The sequence below is a fragment of the Eptatretus burgeri genome, chromosome 16, assembly GCF_056783735.1.
Source record: "Eptatretus burgeri isolate ZD-2024b chromosome 16, Ebu_testis_v1, whole genome shotgun sequence".
Classification (NCBI taxonomy): Eukaryota; Metazoa; Chordata; class Myxini; order Myxiniformes; family Myxinidae; genus Eptatretus; species Eptatretus burgeri.
Genome location: NC_140976.1, coordinates 69,361,058 through 69,379,207, shown reverse-complemented (window position 1 = coordinate 69,379,207; position 18,150 = coordinate 69,361,058). Strand labels below are relative to the sequence as shown.

General features: G+C 44.9%; 1 protein-coding gene across 1 annotated transcript in view; it reads right to left on the bottom strand.

Annotated features, from left to right (window-relative positions):
* LOC147011263 (carbonic anhydrase 2-like) overlaps positions 1 to 18,150 on the bottom strand; it is a 63,670-nt gene that overhangs the window by 32,699 nt on the left and 12,821 nt on the right. The window contains exons 4-7 of the mRNA XM_085860257.1: positions 15,498 to 15,665; positions 12,472 to 12,617; positions 1,274 to 1,366; positions 1,055 to 1,118 (exon numbers count right to left, since the gene is read on the bottom strand). Coding sequence (XP_085716383.1) covers positions 1,055 to 1,118; positions 1,274 to 1,366; positions 12,472 to 12,617; positions 15,498 to 15,665 — 471 coding nt within the window. The remainder of the gene's footprint in view (positions 1 to 1,054; positions 1,119 to 1,273; positions 1,367 to 12,471; positions 12,618 to 15,497; positions 15,666 to 18,150) is intronic.

The window sequence follows — 18,150 nt, the reverse complement described above, 5'->3', positions numbered from 1 at the left end:
TTCATTAGTCTCTAAATGGCAAACCACCCAGTGTAACCCTTTGATCGACTCAGGCAGGCAAAATTCCTTGCATATATAAATGAAATAACGTTACCTCATATAATGCTTGATCTGTGAACCAAGTACATCAAGTGGTGAAGAAATTGGGTTAAAATACAGACAAAGCTAGTGCTCCTTACACTGGCTCTTCGTGTGAGTCCTCCTTAGATAAGTGCGGACTGGCTGTCTGGTGCTCCTTGAACACACACAGTCGTGCAGGCCTTATCACAAGAACACTCCTTGGCAGGCTTTTCTGCCAAGGTCAGCTGCCGGCACGAATAGCAAAAAGCAAACCCCCCCCCCCCCCCATCTCTGGTGACTTTGTATGTGCCTCTATTTGTCAGGTTAATTTTGTTTTGTTTGTCACACTGATGGACCACAAAGCTATTTAAGCGAAATTTGGATAAATAATACACTCCAAATGTGGATTTTGAACCTAATGGTCATCTGGAGTACCTAATGTAACCTGATGGTCAATCAGGGAAAGAGGGAGCAGTTGAGTCCTAACAGCAGGTTCAAATCCTGCCATGCTTCCCCCACAGCAAGGTGAAATGGACAGTGTTTTGAGCTACAATTTGGAGTGCCTTTCACCTGGTGACTGAACTTTGACAAATGACTTGACAATTTTTGTACACATGTTTAAAACAGAGGTGTAAACTGTACTTATTTGTTTTCATAAAGGAATGGATTTGTATTTGAAAGATCAGAGCAAGTGATTAGATGGCTCCAGTAAGTGTGATGGGATATTGCTATATCAAATGGAGGTGGGGCTTCTCGCTTCGATAAAGAGCTGCTTGCATTTTGTCTCTGGAGCAACTCACGATCACTAACATCCAATCCATGACATGTTCTGTGCTAATCACAAAGCCAGGCTTGGAAAAAAACACACACACACACACACACACACACACACACACACACACACACACACACACACACACACACACACACACACACACACACACACACACACACACACACACACACACACACACACACACACACACACACTTACCTTCATGCTGAACTCCATTCAGAGCATTAACGATTGCATTAAAAGCGATATTTTCTTCTCCTTCCTGCAATTGAAAAGTGAAACACGGTTTGACCCTTCAATGAAACAGTTTTCAGCTCGATCCTCCATTCCATTAATTTTCATTTCCCCATTTTAGCCTTCACATGTACATAATAAATACTGTTTATTGAAATGGCAGTAAATAAAATTGGAACTCACATTGTAGAAAAAAGCAAGAACTGCCAATCCATCAGCCTTTGCTTTTGCTTCCTTTATGTTCTTGTACTTTGTATTATAATGCACAACGTGCATCTGCAGAATAATTAAATAAACACATCATTAGTGCAAACACCGATTCAACATATACACGTTTATAACATGCACGCTCTTCACATGCAGATTCAGCACACGCAGATTCGAGACACGGATTTTCGGTGCATGAAGATTCGGCGCACGAAGGTTCGGCGCACGCAGATTTGGCGCACTAAGATTCGGTGCACGAAGATGCGGAACATGAAGATTCAGCAGACAGTGATTCACAAATGGATGTTTTGTGTAAACCTTTGACATTAATCAACATGACATAAATTAATAAATGCTTCTTACACTTAATGTTACACTTAATAAATGCTTAAATCCATTAATAAATGGATCCTGGTGTTGGCGTAGTGGTTAGGGCAGCGGCTTGGGATCCAAAAGGTCCTGAGTTCAAGCCCCGTTGGGCCACTGAATTTATACACCAGGGGGTTGACTCAGCCTGTCATCCTTCCGAGGTCGGCAAAGTGAGTACCAGTGTACTGGGCCGGTGTATACCCCGGTTAAAATAGGTGTACCATATCCCTGTGTTGTAAGAGGTGACCAGGGTTGCGTCAGGAAGGATATCCGGCGTAAAACATGTGCCAAATCACTATGCGGATCATACGGATGATCCGCTGTGGCGACCCCGAACGGGAGCAGCCGAAAGAAGAAGAAGATATATAAACCAAGTCGAAAACACCAGGGGGTTGACTCAGCCTGTCATCCTTCCGAGGTCGGCGAAATGAGTACCAGTTGTACTGGGCCCGGTGTATGCCCCGGTTAGAATAGGTGTACCATATCCCTGTGTGTCGTAAGAGTCGACCAGGGTTGCATCAGGAAGGGCATCCGGCGTAAAAACCTATACCAAATCATTATGCGGACAACAAAACGAATTTCCATACCGGATCGGTCGAGGCCCGGGTTACCAACGACCGCCACCGGTACCGGTGGTCAGCAGGGTACCAGTGGAAATTGTGCTACTGCCGGGCGAAGGAGGAGGAGACGGGGAAGGCGAGTCCGGAGGCAGTGGGAGAGGGGGAAGGGTGGAAGTGTGCAGATGAGAGTTGGAACTCTGAATGTTGGGACGATGACTGGCAAAGGGCGAGAGTTGACTGATATGATGGAGAGAAGAAAGGTGGACATACTGTGTGTACAAGAGACCAAGTGGATGGGGAGTAAGGCTAGGAGCATTGGAGGTGGTTTCAAACTGTTCTACCATGGTGTGGATGGGAGGAGAAATGGTGTCAGGGTAATCCTGAAAGAAGATCATGTTAAGAGGGTATTGGAGGTGAGGAGGGTGTCTGACCGAGTGATGAGTGTGAAGTTGGAAATTGAAGGGGTGATGATGAATGTCATCAGTGCATATGCCCCACATATGGGGTGTGAGATGGAGTATAAAGAAGATTTCTGGAGTGAGTTAGATGAAGTGGTGGAGAGTGTATCCAAGGATGAAAGAGTGGTGATTGGAGCAGATTTCAATGGGCATGTTGAGGAAGGGAATAAAGAGGATGAGGAGGTGATGGGTAGGTACGGTCTCAACAAGAGAAATGTGGAAGGGCAAATGGTGGTAGAGTTTGCAAAAAGAATGGAAATGGCAGTGGTAAATACGTATTTAAAGAAGAAGGAGGAACACAGGGTGACATACAAGAGTGGAGAAAAGTGCACACAGGTGGATTACATCTTAAGCAGGAGATGCAACCTGAAAGAGATTAGTGACTGTAAGGTGGTGGCAGGGGAGAGTGTAGCTCGACAGCATCGATTGGTGGTCTGTAGGATGACTTTAGAGGTGAGGTTGAGGAAGAGAGTGAGGGCTGAACCAAGGACCAGATGGTGGAAGCTGAAGGAGGAAGACTGTTGCGTGAAATTTAGGGAGGAGGTGAGACAGGCGTTGGATGGTGGGAAAGATGGGTGGGATGATTGGGCAACGACAGCAGAAGTTGTGAGGGAGATAGCTGGGAAGGTACTTGGTGTGACATCTGGACAGAGAAAGGAAGATAAGGAGACTTGGTGGTGGAACGAGGAAGTACAGGAAAGTATAAGGAAGAAGGGGTTGGCGAAAAAGAAGTGGGATAGTCAGAGAGATGAAGAAAGTAGGCAGGAGTACAAGGAGTGGCGGCAAAAGGCAAAAAGAGAGGTGGCAAATGCCAAGAAAAAGGCATATGACGAGCTGTATGAGAAGTTGGATACAAAAGAAGAGGAAAAGGATTTATACCGATTGGCAAGACAGAGGGACCGAGCTGGGAAGGGTGTGCTGCAGGTTCGGGTGATAAAGGACGCAAATGGGAATGTGCTGACGAGCGAGGAGAGTGTGTTGCGAAGGTGGATGGAGTACTTTGAGGAGCTGATGAATGAAGAAAATGAGAAAAAGAAAAAGAAAAAGAGAAAGAGAAAGAGAAAGAGAAAGAGAAAGAGAAAGAGAAAGAGAGAGAGAGGAGTAGCTGCAAGAGTGAAGGGGAAAGTATATAAGACGGTAGTGAGACCAGCTAAGTTGTATGGTTTGGAGGCGGTGGCGCTAACAAAAAGACAGGAAGCGGAGCTGGAGGTGGCAGAGTTAAAGATGCTACGATTCTCGTTGGGAGTGACGAGGATGGACAGGATAAGGAATGAGTATATTAGAGGGACAGCGCAGGTAGGACGGTTTGGAGACAAAGTGAGAGAGGCGAGATTGAGATGGTTTGGACATGTGTACAGGAGGGAAGCGGAGTATATCGGGAGAAGGATGTTGAAGATGGAGCCACCAGGTAGGAGGAGAAGAGAAAGGCCAAAGAAGAGGTTCATGGATACGGTGAGGGCGGACATGCGGGTGATTGGGGTGTCAATGGAAGATGTGGAGGATAGAGCGAAATGGAGACGGTTGATCCGCTGTGGCGACCCCTAACGGGAGCGAGCCGAAAGAAGAAGAAGAAGAAGAAGAAGAAGACATAAATTAATAAATAGCTACCTCCACCACCGAAAATGGACTGAGGTTATGTTTTCACCCCTGTGTGTTTGTCTGTATATGCTTGTTTGTCTGTGGGCAAGATATAACAAAAAGTTGTGGATGGATTCAGACAAAATTTGGTGGATAGGTTGAGTGTATTTCAAGGACGAATTGATTCGATTTTGGTGAACATCGAAATCCGGATTCGAATTCGATAATTTTTCAAGTGATTCTTCACCATTGCGATATGGGGCCAAAAACGATACATAGCATGATATCTCAAAAAGTTGTGTTTGGGTTATGACAAAACGAGACCTTGTGGATGAGTTGTGTCGGTAACAAGAACAAGGCGATTTGATGTTGTTTCAGGTTCAGATTCAGATCAGTTATATCAGGGGATACAAAATATAAACTGTTCAGCCTGGCGGACGGATGCGCTGACCGAGTGCTATTCTAGTTACCCTTGCCAGAGGAGAGGGTATTGCTTTTGAGTCCGTTTGTTTGGTCCACAGCTGATTTTTTTTTTCAAGTATATTGGTTGGTTGCATGTGCTATTCTTTCTGTCTGTCTGTTTGTCTTTTTGTTTGTCGGTTTTTATGTCACAATTTCAAACTGATCTTCACGAAACTTCACCACAAGGTAGAGTTCGTCATACAAGAAGACTATTGTTTTTGAGGTCAAAAGGTCAACAACTTAGGTGCAATTAATAAAATCCTCAATTTTCATTGGATTGACCTGAAATTTGAAGAGGATTTGCATATCAGGTCACTGATTTCAACTAGCCAATTATTTTGGAGACAAAATGCTTTTAGCGTGTAGCTCTTTCACCTTGGTAGACATTCCACCTAAGAGAAGGAAACTCTGATTGCAAATCCTCCTGCTGCCTTGCAGGGTGCGTCTCTTTCGACAAAAGCTTGCTCCACAGCTGATGGGGAGATTAGAAATGCTTGGAGGAGTTACTATGAGCACCTGTTAAATGAGGAGTTCCCTTGGAACAGGGATATTCTGGAGGTAGTGGAGCCAGTGCAGGCAGTCGACCCACCACCTGAAATAATGAATGAATGGGTGAAGAAAGCCATCGATGAAATGAAGAAGAGTAAAGTGGCGGGCAGCACTGGTATTGTTGCAGAGATGCTTTTTCTTTTTTTTTTGGATACCATGTCAAGATTCGTATGAGAGCTAACACACAAAGCACAGCAAGTGGGGCATGAGACAAGAGGGGCAGGAGTGGGGAGGACAAAACAGTGGGGAACAGAGACATTAGGAGATCTGTGGAAGGGAGAGGGATGGGGCAGGGATGGGGTGAGGAACATGGGGTATACAAGATGGACATTACAGGGACTTTCAGGAAGGAAAGCAGGGAATTTGGAGGAGGGTTTGAGGTGGATTAACGGGGGTAGAAAACACCGAGGATTTGGATGGGAAACAATAAGAGGTGGTGGTGAACAGCTGTTTTGAAGGCCTGGAGGGAAGAATGGGATTGAACAGAGTGTGGGAGTTTATTCCAAAGGTGGGAAACAAAGATGAATGAAAGAGTGAAGGTGAGCAGTGATTCGTGATTTTGGTAGTTTTACCAGAAGGGGGTTGCTAGCGGACCTTGAGCGCCCTGCACAAATATGAGGGGCACATATCACAGACAGAACAAGGGGGGGGGGTGCGGAAAGATTGGAGAGGAGACGGTAGATGACAGAAAGACCACTGACCTGCCTGCGGTGAGAGAGTGAGAGGCCCAAAGACTCAGCCTCATCACGGGAGATACCAATGATCCTAAAGGCCTTGGTTTCCACAGCGTGAAGCCGAGAAAGGTGAGAGGCAGGAACACCAGCCCAGAGGGGAGAGCAGTACTCCATCAGTCTGTGAATGAAAACTTTGTATGTGGTCAGGAGTCTGCAATCTCTGATTGCTCTTTTTCTTGTTCCAATTGCACTGGACCATGGACAAACACCTGAGGCCTCTGGCCTGTCACCTGTGCTGTTTCAGAAAAGAGCGGTTGCGTGATTTTAATTCTGGGCGGAGTCGGACAAGCTGTCTAAGCAATGGGGCAAAGGTAGTCAGTGGACACATATTCCAACAGTCCATAGTTCATCTAGTCTGTCGTCCAGACACAGTCCAAAAACGAACTGGCTTTTTTATCTACAGTATTAGATTTACTCCGAAGCTTCATTTTACGACATTTGTCCTCTTTTGCAGTTGTCACAGCCTGTTTTTGTCAGGTCAGGTCAAATTATATCTGTGACCTGCTACAGGTACCATGTAAACCAGTTTTAACCTGTTCCATGGTTGGGTTGTCGGCGACTAAACCGTCTCCCCCACCAAGTTTCTTGGTGATGAGAGTGTATGATATGGACACCCAGCAGGATGAACAACAAAATCTGTCAAAGGACGGACAAGCTCCTTGTGAGCCAATGGACATCCATATCTAGTGGCCAACTGTGTCTGAGGACATCCACCTGCAGTTAGGTTACTTCTTATGAGGAGGTTGATGGCAGGATTTGCACTCCAGCCACCATAAAACACTTCATTCCACAAAACATACTAAAAGCAAAAAAAATAATGTGAAAACCCACTCCGTGGGAGTACCTCCTGTGCAGCTGGCCTTCGCAGGGCAGCTCACCAGATGATAAGATTGGGGCAAAGCCTTCGGGACCCCCAATCTTTGATGATAGGCAGGGGTAAACTTCCCGGGTCAGATTGCGGTAGTGTGTCGGGGTGGTGCTGAGGTGTCGTCCACCAGATGGCGGTATCCTTCATTTAACCAGAGGCGGTCCCTTTGGGTGGGTACTTGGAATGTCCTCTCCCGAAGAGAGCATGATCACCTGCCTTTGTAATCATCTGAGCTCAAGCGTTTGAACATCGGTATTGCAGCACTCTCTGAGGTTTGGAGACCGGATAGTGGCGAGATCATTGCGGGTGGTTACACCTACTATTGGTGTGGTCACTCTGTTGGATACCATGCCTAAGGAGTTGATGTAGCTGTGTCCAATAAGCTGACTCCAATGAGAATTGAGGTAACACCGGTCAACGAGCACATGAGACTGAGGAGTTGTCACTCCTTGGGTGTCATTTTCCTGGTCTCTGTATATGGACTGACTGAGGCGAGTGATATCACCGTGAAGGAAGCATTCTATGCCATGCACGAGTCTGTGGTTGATCAGTGCCCCAGGCGAGATATTATACTCATCTTAGGAGATTTCAATGCATCGACAACAACTGATAGGGATGGTTATTAGATGTGTGTTGGTCCCCATTGGGTCTGGAACTGTGAACCAGAATAGCATGAAATTCCTTGAATTTGCAAGAAGTCATGGACTTAGTGTGGCTGGTTCATGGTTTCACCACGACAGGCACATCGCTGGACTTGGTATTCCAACGCAGGTGGTGTGGCAAAGGAGAAGGACCATGTGCTCATTGATGGCCGCTGGAGGATGATCCAGAACTGCAGGGTCTACTGGAGTGCTCAGTTCCTCAATACTGAGCACAGGCTTGTTGTAGCAACTCTGAAGTTGCACCTTAAATCCAGGAGAATGGTACCATCCCAGCCGAGGCTGGATGTTGGCAAGCTCAAGGAAGAGAGGGTAGCTGAGGAGTTTGCGAACAAGCTGAGTGGAGATTTGGGGGGTCTGGGTGCTTTGTGGGATCCTGAAGAGTTATGGAGTGCCTTCAAGACCACCATCCTTGATGTTGCCAATCGATGTCTTGGAACTCACTGTAGGGCGAAGAATTTTGTCTCTCAAGGGACACTGGATGCCATTGACCAGAGTTGCAGGGCCAGGCTGAATGGCAGAGCTGAGATGTTCAGGGAGCTGAGGCGTAAAACTGTACGTGCCCTAAGGGTGGACAAGGAGGCCAAGAAGGCCTCTGTGAGTTGGTAGAGCATCATGTGTGGTCAAGTAATTCTTCTCGTGCTTACAGGGGAATTCGCGCATTGCATTCCTCAAAGCCCATCCCTCAGTATGCTATAGTTAGAGCAGAGGTTGGTGGGCTCTTGACAGAGGAGTCTGAAATGAATGCCCGCTGGGCCGATTACTTTAAGCGGTTGTACCATGCTGATCCACCAACTGTTGAGTTGGATGTTCGGGGTGTTACTATCCCTATTGCTGACCCTTCAATCAACTGTGGTCCACCTTTGTTTGTTGAAACACAGGCTGCAGTGAACCATTTTAAATTGGGTAAAGCTCCAAGGATCTGTGGCATCCATGATGAACTTCTCAAGGCTGGTGGAAATGCTGTACTCGTGTCATTGCATGCAGTTCTCTGCTCTGCCTGGAACACAGGCATCATCCCAACTGACTGGAAGAGGGGTCTTGTTGTCCCTCTCTGGAAAGGGAAGGGTGATTTCCAAGACTGCAACAACTACCGAGGGGTGACGCTGCTCTCAGTACTGGGCTTTGGATAATTCTTGATTGTGTTCGCCACCATCTGTTTGAGCACCAGCATCCAGAGCAGTCGGGCTTCACACCTAAGAGGTCAACGGTTGACCGTATCCTTGCTCTTCGAGTCCTCAACAAATGCAGACGAGAGTTTCGGCAGGGGTTGCTTGCAGCCTATGTTGATCTCTGTAAAGCATTTGATGCAGGTAATCGGGATTCCCTCTGGAGGATTCTTGGTTTTTGTGGGGTGCCACCAAAACTGATCAATCTGCTGTCTGAACTCTACTCTGGTACTGAGAGTTCTGTGACATGTGGTGGTACTATCTCTGACTTATTTACAGTTGTTACTGGAGTTCCTCAGGGTGTGTACTGACCCCCACACTTTTCAGCACTTGTATGGACTGGATTCTGGGGAGGATGTTGGAAAGATCAAGCTGCGGTGCATTGTTTCAGAATGTCAAGATCTCCGACTTTAGTTTCGCAGATGATGCAGTCATCTTTGTGTTGACTCTAGATATCCTTTTGGGGCCCTTGGGGTGCTGAATGAGGAGTCAGAGCCGCTGGGATTAAGGGTTTCTTGGGTCAAAACTAAGATCCATGCTTTCAATGACATTGAGGATGCTGCTGTCCTGTCTGTGCCTGTTTGTGGCGAGGATGTTGAGGATGTTGAGAGATTCACTTACCTTTGCACTGATATTCATGTCTCTTATGGCTGTGAATCAGAGGTCAATAGAGATCTGGTTCTGGCCCATGGAGTCATTGATTCACTGGATCATGGAGTGTGGCACTGCCGGTGCCTGTGTGGGAGGACAAAAGTCCAAGTTTTCAGGTCGTTGCTGCTTCCATTCTTGCTCTATGGATGTGAAACTTGGACTCGGACCAGGGATCTGAGATGGAGACTTAAAGGTCCCATGACACCCAAAAGTACTGAAATTTCATATTTTTACAGGGTGTCCCAAAAAAATATACAACTTTTCACCTGCAAAGAGGATAGTCATAACATATATTTTTGAAAAAGATATATGGCTGGTTAGAAAGCTGAAAGGTTGAAGTTTTTTGTACCAATGTCAAAATTGCCACCAAACTTTAAATTTTGGTATAGAATCGTCGTTTTCTTTGAGACCACATGTTCGACGTAGGCCCACGTTGTCCGATCACTGCCTGCAAACGCGTTGTCATGTTCTCCATCACTTTGGGAAACGTTTCATGAGGAATGTTCTGGATTTCTCGGTGGATGTTTTCCTTCAGCTGATCAAGAGTGTGAGGCCTAGGGTTTCCATAGATCCTGTCCTTGAGATACCCCCACAAGAAGAAGTCTGGAGGAGTAAGGTCAGGGGAATACGGTGGCCAATCAACGTCTTCGTAGAGGGAGATAAAGCGGCCCTCAAAATGTTGGTTGAGAAAACGCCTTGTTTCCCTGGCTGTATGGGGCAGTGCCCCATCCTGCTGGAACCACTGGGTTCTCATCTGGATCAGGTTGTTTCTCCTACGGGCCTGAGTACGTAGCTCAGGCAGATAGAATTCCTGAATCATTTCGCGATAGTTCCTCTGGTTTACCGTGCAAGTGTGTCCCTGGTCATCTTCAAAGAAGTATGGACCAATTATCCCATACCAACCAACCGTTTTTGTTTCTGTCGATCAGTAAGCACCATTTCCGTTTGAATTTTGTATGGAACGGCATGAATGTCTTGGCGAAGGATCCTCTGAACAGTGCTCTTATGAATGTTTTTGTCTTGGCAGAAAGTTGTCGAATCAATTGTTTTGGACTCTGAACGACCGCCTGTCTCACCAGTTCCACATTTTCTTCACTACGACCTATCCTCTTCTGACCACTGTGACCCTTGTGAAGGTCACAGATGGTTCCCACATTGGTAAACTTTGCGATGGTGCACTTTATTGTCCGAAAGTTTGGTGCATGGCGCAAGTGGATACCGAAATGTCTTGAGTAAAGGCGTTGCACCTGTATGACACTTTTCGTCTGGTGCCAAAGTTCAACAATTATCGTCCGTTGTTGTACGGTCAGTCTTGGAATTTTTCTGGCGCTTGCTTGGTATCAAAATAAACTTCAGGGTCTCTGCAACAAGAAATGAAGCATTATTGACAAAATTACTGCTTTTTTAGGATCAAACGAAGCATTTTAAAAGTTGTATATTTTTTTGGGACACCCTATATGTCCTATAGGAGTTTTTCATCGTGATTTCAGATCTGACAATGTTTTTTCACAATACTCATTCTGTAAAATGTAAAATTAAAAAAAAAAACCTCTTCGGAAACGCTCCTAAAAATTCTACTGAAAGGGGCGTAACTCACATGCCGTCAACTGCAGTTTGACAAAGGCTGCACGTAAATTAATCGGGTTGGTGGTCTACGTGATTCTATTTGCTTTCTGTGCGTTTCCGCATTTGATTGGTCGACTCAATCGCTTCGTTCATTTCTGCTTTACAAAAAATCAAACATTTGGTTTTGAACAATGGGTGACATGGACTTTCATTTGTCTGGTAACGAGAGTGAGTGTGAGAGAAATGAAGGATTTTGGTCTGAATCACATGGAGAATTGTCAGATAACGTAGTCGCGGGAGGTGAAGTTCAGGCAGCTGGAAATGAAATATGGCCTTACCAGTTCGAGCCCGAAGTAGGACAAGCAGAGGAAACTGGCGATGAAATTCCCGGAGTTAATTATGATCGGGAGGACATTGAAGGAAGACTTGGCAATAACAACTGGATAGACTAAATCCTATTCGTTTTTCAATGATGTAAATTCGACTTGCATACTGCTCGATATCAGAAATATTTTAGTGAGGTGACGTGACCAACGCAGCGCAGCGGACATGTTTCTCCGCGGTGAATGAATCACATGCAAGGCCAGCCTATGTCATCGGCCGTATCTCTCCACGCATAAAACGAAGCAATCTCGCTGTTCGGATACGATGAAAACTTGTGTGCAGAACACACCTTGTGACACAATTGTCTATAGTAGTCCGATAAATCTGACGTTCTGTTGCATTTTTATTTATTTTATTCCTACTGTCATCATGTAGCACCAGTAGAAAACAATGACGAAAAGAGAATAATAAAAGAAAGCTACAAGCACGTCAGATTTATCGGCCTCGTCGGACGGACGACGGATTTATCAGACTAGTCTAGACTCGAGAGATCTCGAGTAAATCCACTCGAGTAAATTTCTGCATGTGACGTCAATGCTGCGGTTCGCTGAAGTCAACTTTTTTAAGGGGCGGGGCATAGCAAGTTGTGAAAAGCACCAGAAATGTTCGAAATATTGGTGTAATTATGCCATTTTTTATTAAAAAAAAAAAAACATGGGTGATTTCTTCACTCGGAAGGTCAAGTTAATATATAAATAACCAGAAAGTTTTGGGTGTCATGGGACCTTTAATTCCTTTGGTACTAGGTCTACTCGGAGAATCCTTGGCTATCACTGGTCGGACTTTGTGTCCAACGAGCGGTTGCTGAGAGACTCAAATAAGATTTGTTACCTGCATAGTCCGTGATCATCAGCTGCGGCTCAATGGACATGTGGCTTGTTTTCCTGACGTTGATCCTGTTCACCAGATTCTCTCAGCGAGGGAGTCTCGTGAGTGGAGGAGGCCAATGGGCCGACCCCATGCCTCGTGGTTGCAGCAGGTTGATTAGCATCTCAAGGAGATGGGGATGGGCCTGGCATCTACCTGGGGGATGGCCAGATGGCGGCCCCTGGAGTACCGGCAATGTGCTGCTCTGGCACATGCTCCCATACCTGACCTGACACGCTAACAATGCGTCATTGCTCCTACATAACCAATAAACATGGAAGACAAAAAATGCATTCTCACCTCCACATGAAATCTTTGTCCATTGATGGTGTGTTCTGAGCCAGGATGACTGCTGTTACCCCAATGAAAATGTAACTCAACTACTCGATATGTAGAACTCAGGCCTCCTCCTTCCATTGTTATTTCTTCTTCAAAGCTCAGTTTTACTGATGGACACGTGCACACACTTCCCATCAAATTCTGCATTTAACTTCTGTGCTTATACAATAGATTTTTATCTGTGCGAGGCTTGTGACACGTATACTCTCAGCTCGGAGAGCATGGGAGGAGTCAATATATATATATATATATATATATATATATATATATATATATATATATATATATATATATATATATATATATATATATATATATATATATATATATGTATATATATAATAACAGGGTGCCTGGCATTGCTAGGCAATGCCGGATCCCTCCTCCCACTCCTTCCTTTCCATCCCACCCTTCCCCTGCCTCCTCACACTCCCCCCCCCCCCGGACTCCCAACCCGCTTCCCCTACCTTTCCGGATTAGTAGAGGTTGGCTTTGGGGCTTCCCACTCTCTGGGGATGTATGCAACTGGTGCAAAAATGCAAGTCGTCTCCACAGCTGACTTGTAATACCCTCCGCCAACGATGTATGTATGTATGTATGTACGTATGTATACATATATATATATATATATATATATATATATATATATATATATGTATAAAAATGAAGACCCACCCACATCTCTCACCTGTGAATGAAGGGAATAGCCAATCAGCTATCACCTTATCGACTACACCAAGGTGGCTAGGATTATATAAATGATTGACCCCTCCCACACTCCTCCAGCTCAAGTAGCTGCATTAAGCAACCCAAGAAGACTTACCTAAGGTAAGTGCTAACGCTGTTTCTAACCCTTCCCAGAGTTCCTCAACAACTATAAAAATGTTCACACAAAGTACACACATGAGAATCCCAATGGTCCAAACCTCCTCAGCTACCGGACGGGTTTCGCATATACACTAGTTGTTAGCACTCACTAACATAGTTTCATATATAGTTGTTTGCACTTACCTTGTGTAAGTCTTCTTGGGTTGCTTAATGCAGCTACTTGGGCGAGAGGAGTGTGGGAGGGGTCAATTATTTATATAATCTAAGTCACCTGAGTGTAGTCAATTTGGTGAGAGCTGATTGGCTATTTCCTCCATTCACAGGTGAGAGATGTGGATGGGTCTTTCTTTATTTATATATTGACTTTTTGACGTTTGCATGTGGTACATGCTTGAGAGCCTCATTGGTATGCACTGCTGTCTACGCTATCGCTGATGATTCACCAATAAGTGCAGAAACCAGTCCGTTCGTTGAGGGGAGTGTATAGCATTGGGATTGTCATGTGTGTACTATGTGTGAACGTCTTTATAGTTGTTGTGGAATTCTGGGAAGGGTTCGAAACAGCATTAACAATAACCTTGTGTAAGTCTTCTTGGAATGCTTTCTGCAGCAACTTTGGCGAGAGTAATGTGGGAGGGGTCAAATACATACATATATATATATATATATATATATATATATATATATATATATATATATATATATACACACACACACACACACACACACACACACAAAATCTCAAAACTTGGAGTGTTACGAGCACTCCGCCGATCCCCATTGGACATAGTCTAACACCAAAGCGTCACCTCCAACACAGAGGCTTTGGTCCGGTAACTGTCAAACAGACAAAGATTATGTGGTCAACATCAGTTAAACATCAAACGGAACCACCTATCCGGATTTCGGGCTTATTTGCCCTCATCAGGATGGCATACCGATAATTATGTCTGGTTTGTTAGTGGCAACCTGTATGGAGAGATCAGTCAGGTTAGAGTGAAGGCCTCGGATGTTTGAGGTCTACACTCTTAAGCAAGAGGGAGGGTATGAGGCTTTGAGTACAGGGGAGGGAGGGGAGGGTAGGACGAGGGAGGAGATGTGGAGGGAGGGAGAATTGTTGACAGTGTGTAGGAGATTGCATAAGAGCAAGGGGAGAGGTTGGATGGGGAGGAGGACAAAGTGCTTGGTGGTGAAGGGATGGGTGACATTGTAGAGTAATAAGAGAGGGGAGCAAAGGGAAGTTGGAGATTGGAGGAGGTGGGGGAATGAGTTGGAAGAGAGAGGCTGGAGAGGCAGGCAGCTCTGTGGATGTGGGAGGGACAGCTATGAGAAGGGGAGATTTGAAGGGGAAGGGCAAGGAAAGATAATTGAGGGAGAAGGGTCATGGGGTAGCTTTTGAGAAGGGTGAGGGGGAAGCTTGGAGGGGGAAGAGAGAGAAATTTGCTTTGACAAGGGAGGAGGCAGTTGATTTGACAGGGAGGTGTGAGAGGGAAGCTTTGAGGGAGAGCAGGTATGATGACAGCAGGTATGGCTATGGGGTAGGAGGGAGAAGGGAGAGGTGGGTAGAGGGGAAGGATGAGACAAGGTAGTGGTATTGTGAAGATGGAAGCGGATGGGGTGTGGGAAGATGAGGAGGTGTGATGAGAGGAAAGAGAAAGCATGTTTAAGATATTGAGGAGTGTACTGAATGAGAGAGTGAGATCCTTGTTCGGTTGGAATTGAGCAAGAGAGGAGGTAGGCTGGGGGGGCAAGATGTGAGGAGTAAGGAGGAGTTATAACAGGGGAGGTTTTTGGAGGAGGTATATTTAAGGAGGTGGGATGAATTTGCACTGAAGTTGGGAAAAAAAATAACGATTGGAGGACGAACAAGTATTGGCAAAATTGGATTATAAAAATTTGTAGGTCAGAGATTTGTTTAAATACATTGGGGGATGGATGGAGTTTCGAAGAATTGAGAGAATGAAGAAAGCGTTGTAACAGATAATCTGCTGGGGATGGTCAGACAGAGGCTCCAGGAGTGCCGGCGGAAAGTGGACATGACAACATGCTGCTCTGGTGCATGCTACCATACCGACCTGCTCAATCGGGAATAATGTCTTGTCATGAAATGAAAGCTTCTGCGTGCATATAAAAAAAAGAGTGTGCACAATGCATCTTACTGGTATGACCGTTGTTTGTGACTTTGACTCCTTTCATTTCCTTGTTGTGCCCATGAAACACAAATTCTTTGAGTTCAGCCTTTCTCTTCACTTTGCTCGTGTTGATCTCAATGGGTGATTGGTTCTTTCCACCACAACTGCTGTACCATTCGTGCCAGTGTGCTGGACCTATTTGTAAAGAGCACATAGAATGAACATTCAAAAGTCAAAATTGTCATTTTTAAAATAAAACGAAAGTGAAATCTGGCACTTGTGCTAAAATGGAACTTCCGGCCTAAGTTGCACCTGTGAAAACACAGAACGGCCCCTGCTGAAAGCAGTGTCAGCTGCAACACTTCAATCCATGGTATCAGTCGGCCTACAAAGGCTTTCAAAGCCTTTTTGTGACGATACTAACACACTCCTTAGGAAGGGAATCTAACCACTGACACGTTTCTGGTTTGGACAATCTTCATTTTCGGTGCCTCAATTATTTCTGCATATTTTACGTATATTGATCGTCGTTTTTATATATTTTACGAGGAAGAGTACCCATGCCCAGTGATGGGAAAAGCAAGAAAAAGTATCCATTCCCAAGGACAGGAAAAGTTTATCTTAATCTGTCAATTTTAATTTTTTCATCGACTTTAAAAAGGTTGATTGTGTTGCACTCTGAGTTTCGCTTAGAGCCAAAGCTCTGAGATACTTGTACCGCTCACCAAGAAACGGTGGTGCAACATTGGGTAGTGGAGGTTGGATTTGACTTAAAAGAGGGCAAAATGCCCGACTTACCAACTAAAATTTGGCATCAACATTATTCATGCCTGTTCTGCGGTCATTTCAAAAGTGAATGTTTAGCTATTTAAATGTAGTGCCAGAAGCGGCCGCCATAAACGATAGACAGATGAATGCATGGACAGACACCACGGATCACAATATTTAATAGATGACTTCCCTTCCAAGAACTACAACACAGAAAGAGACCATCTGGCCAATCAAGACTACATACACAATGGTTGGCAACCTTTGGCAGTTTTGTCTTTTTAAACAGTCATGGCTCTTGGAAGAGATACAACACTGAATGGATCAGGACCCAAAAGGACAAAAGGAACAGTAGAGACAGAGGAGAGGGCCACCAAATTTGCAAATTTAGAATGCTCCCTCTTCAGCCCACTACCCAAATAGTTGATGTAAACTATGAATAACAAGGCAAAAAGATGTAAAATGTCAGCCCCCGTTGTTTTCATAATTTTGCTCTCGAGAGTTAAAGGGCTTGAGACAATATATTTATTTACAACTAAAATGGCCACCAGTCTACCAGGTTATCTTTGATGAGATCGCAAAATAAAGTTATGGGCAAGTTTATGCCATCGTGTACAAGTCGGTCATCTTGTGCCACATTTGAACAAAATCGGACCATGTATGTCTGAGAAATGGTTGGTGACACGTTTAAGTAACAAAATGGCCACCAGTCGGCCATATTGGATCTGATCTTTTGCTTTTGAGCAAAATTTTGGGGTTTGCTCAACAGTGTTTAAAATGACTAAAGAGGGAATCGCACCGTTTCATGGCTTGCTTATTATGGCTGGACTTTGTGTAGGGGCAATGGGTTTCCCGAAAACGTGTGTGCAGCACCTTGCATAAAGGCCTTTTGGAAATGACGTTTATGACGTCATTTTGAAAAGGTCGTATTGGGTTGTGTTATGACTGGGTGGATAGAGGGGATGTGGGGGTGTGTGGGGAGGGGGGGTGGTGGAGTAGCTGCTGTGTGACCTGAATCTCTGCCGGAGGTTTGCATTCCAATCGATTGGAGTGACTTAGAATTACCTCCACCACCGAAGGTGAAGGAGGTTATGTTTTCACCCCTTTCTGTCTGTCTGTTTGTCTGTCTGTTTATCTTTGTTACTTGCAAAATCGAAGATTTTTCAAGTGTATTGGTTTGTCGATTTTGTTGTTCTGTCTGTTTGTCTGTTTGTCGCCTACAGGTCGCAATTTCAAACTGATCTTCACGAAACTTCAACACATGGTAGAGTTTGTCATAAGGAAGAAGTCTATTGTTTATGACGTCAAAAGGTCAACATAGGCCAAAGGTCAACAACTTAAGTTAAATTTCTAAAATCCTCAAATTTCATACGATTGACTTGAAATTTGAAGAGGATTTATATTTCAGGACATAAAATTGAACAAGCCAATTATTTTTGAGGTCAACATCGACCAAAAGGTCAACATAGGCACAAGGTCAACAACTTAGGTGGGATTTCTAAAATCCTCAATTTTCATCCAATTGGCATAGCCTGGTGTTGACTCAGTGGTCCGGGTGGCGGCTTGGGATCCGAGGGTCCTGAGTTCTAAGCCCCGTTGGCTGCTGAATTAATACACCAGGGGGTTGACTCAGCCTGTCATCCTTCTGAGGTCAGCGAAATGAGTACCAGTGTGTACTGGTAGAGGGGCACTGTATCAGCGACACAGGCGTGCTTCCAAGAAATGATAACTATCCCAGCAGCTAAGCTGCCATATGCAAGAAGAAGGTCCGATTGGCATGAAATTTGAAGAGGATTTATATTTCAGGTCACTGAATTCAACCAGCCAATTTTTTTTTGTCAACATTCAACAAAACGTCAAAATAGGCCCAAGGTCAACAACTGACGAGGTATTTCTAAAATCCTCAATTTTC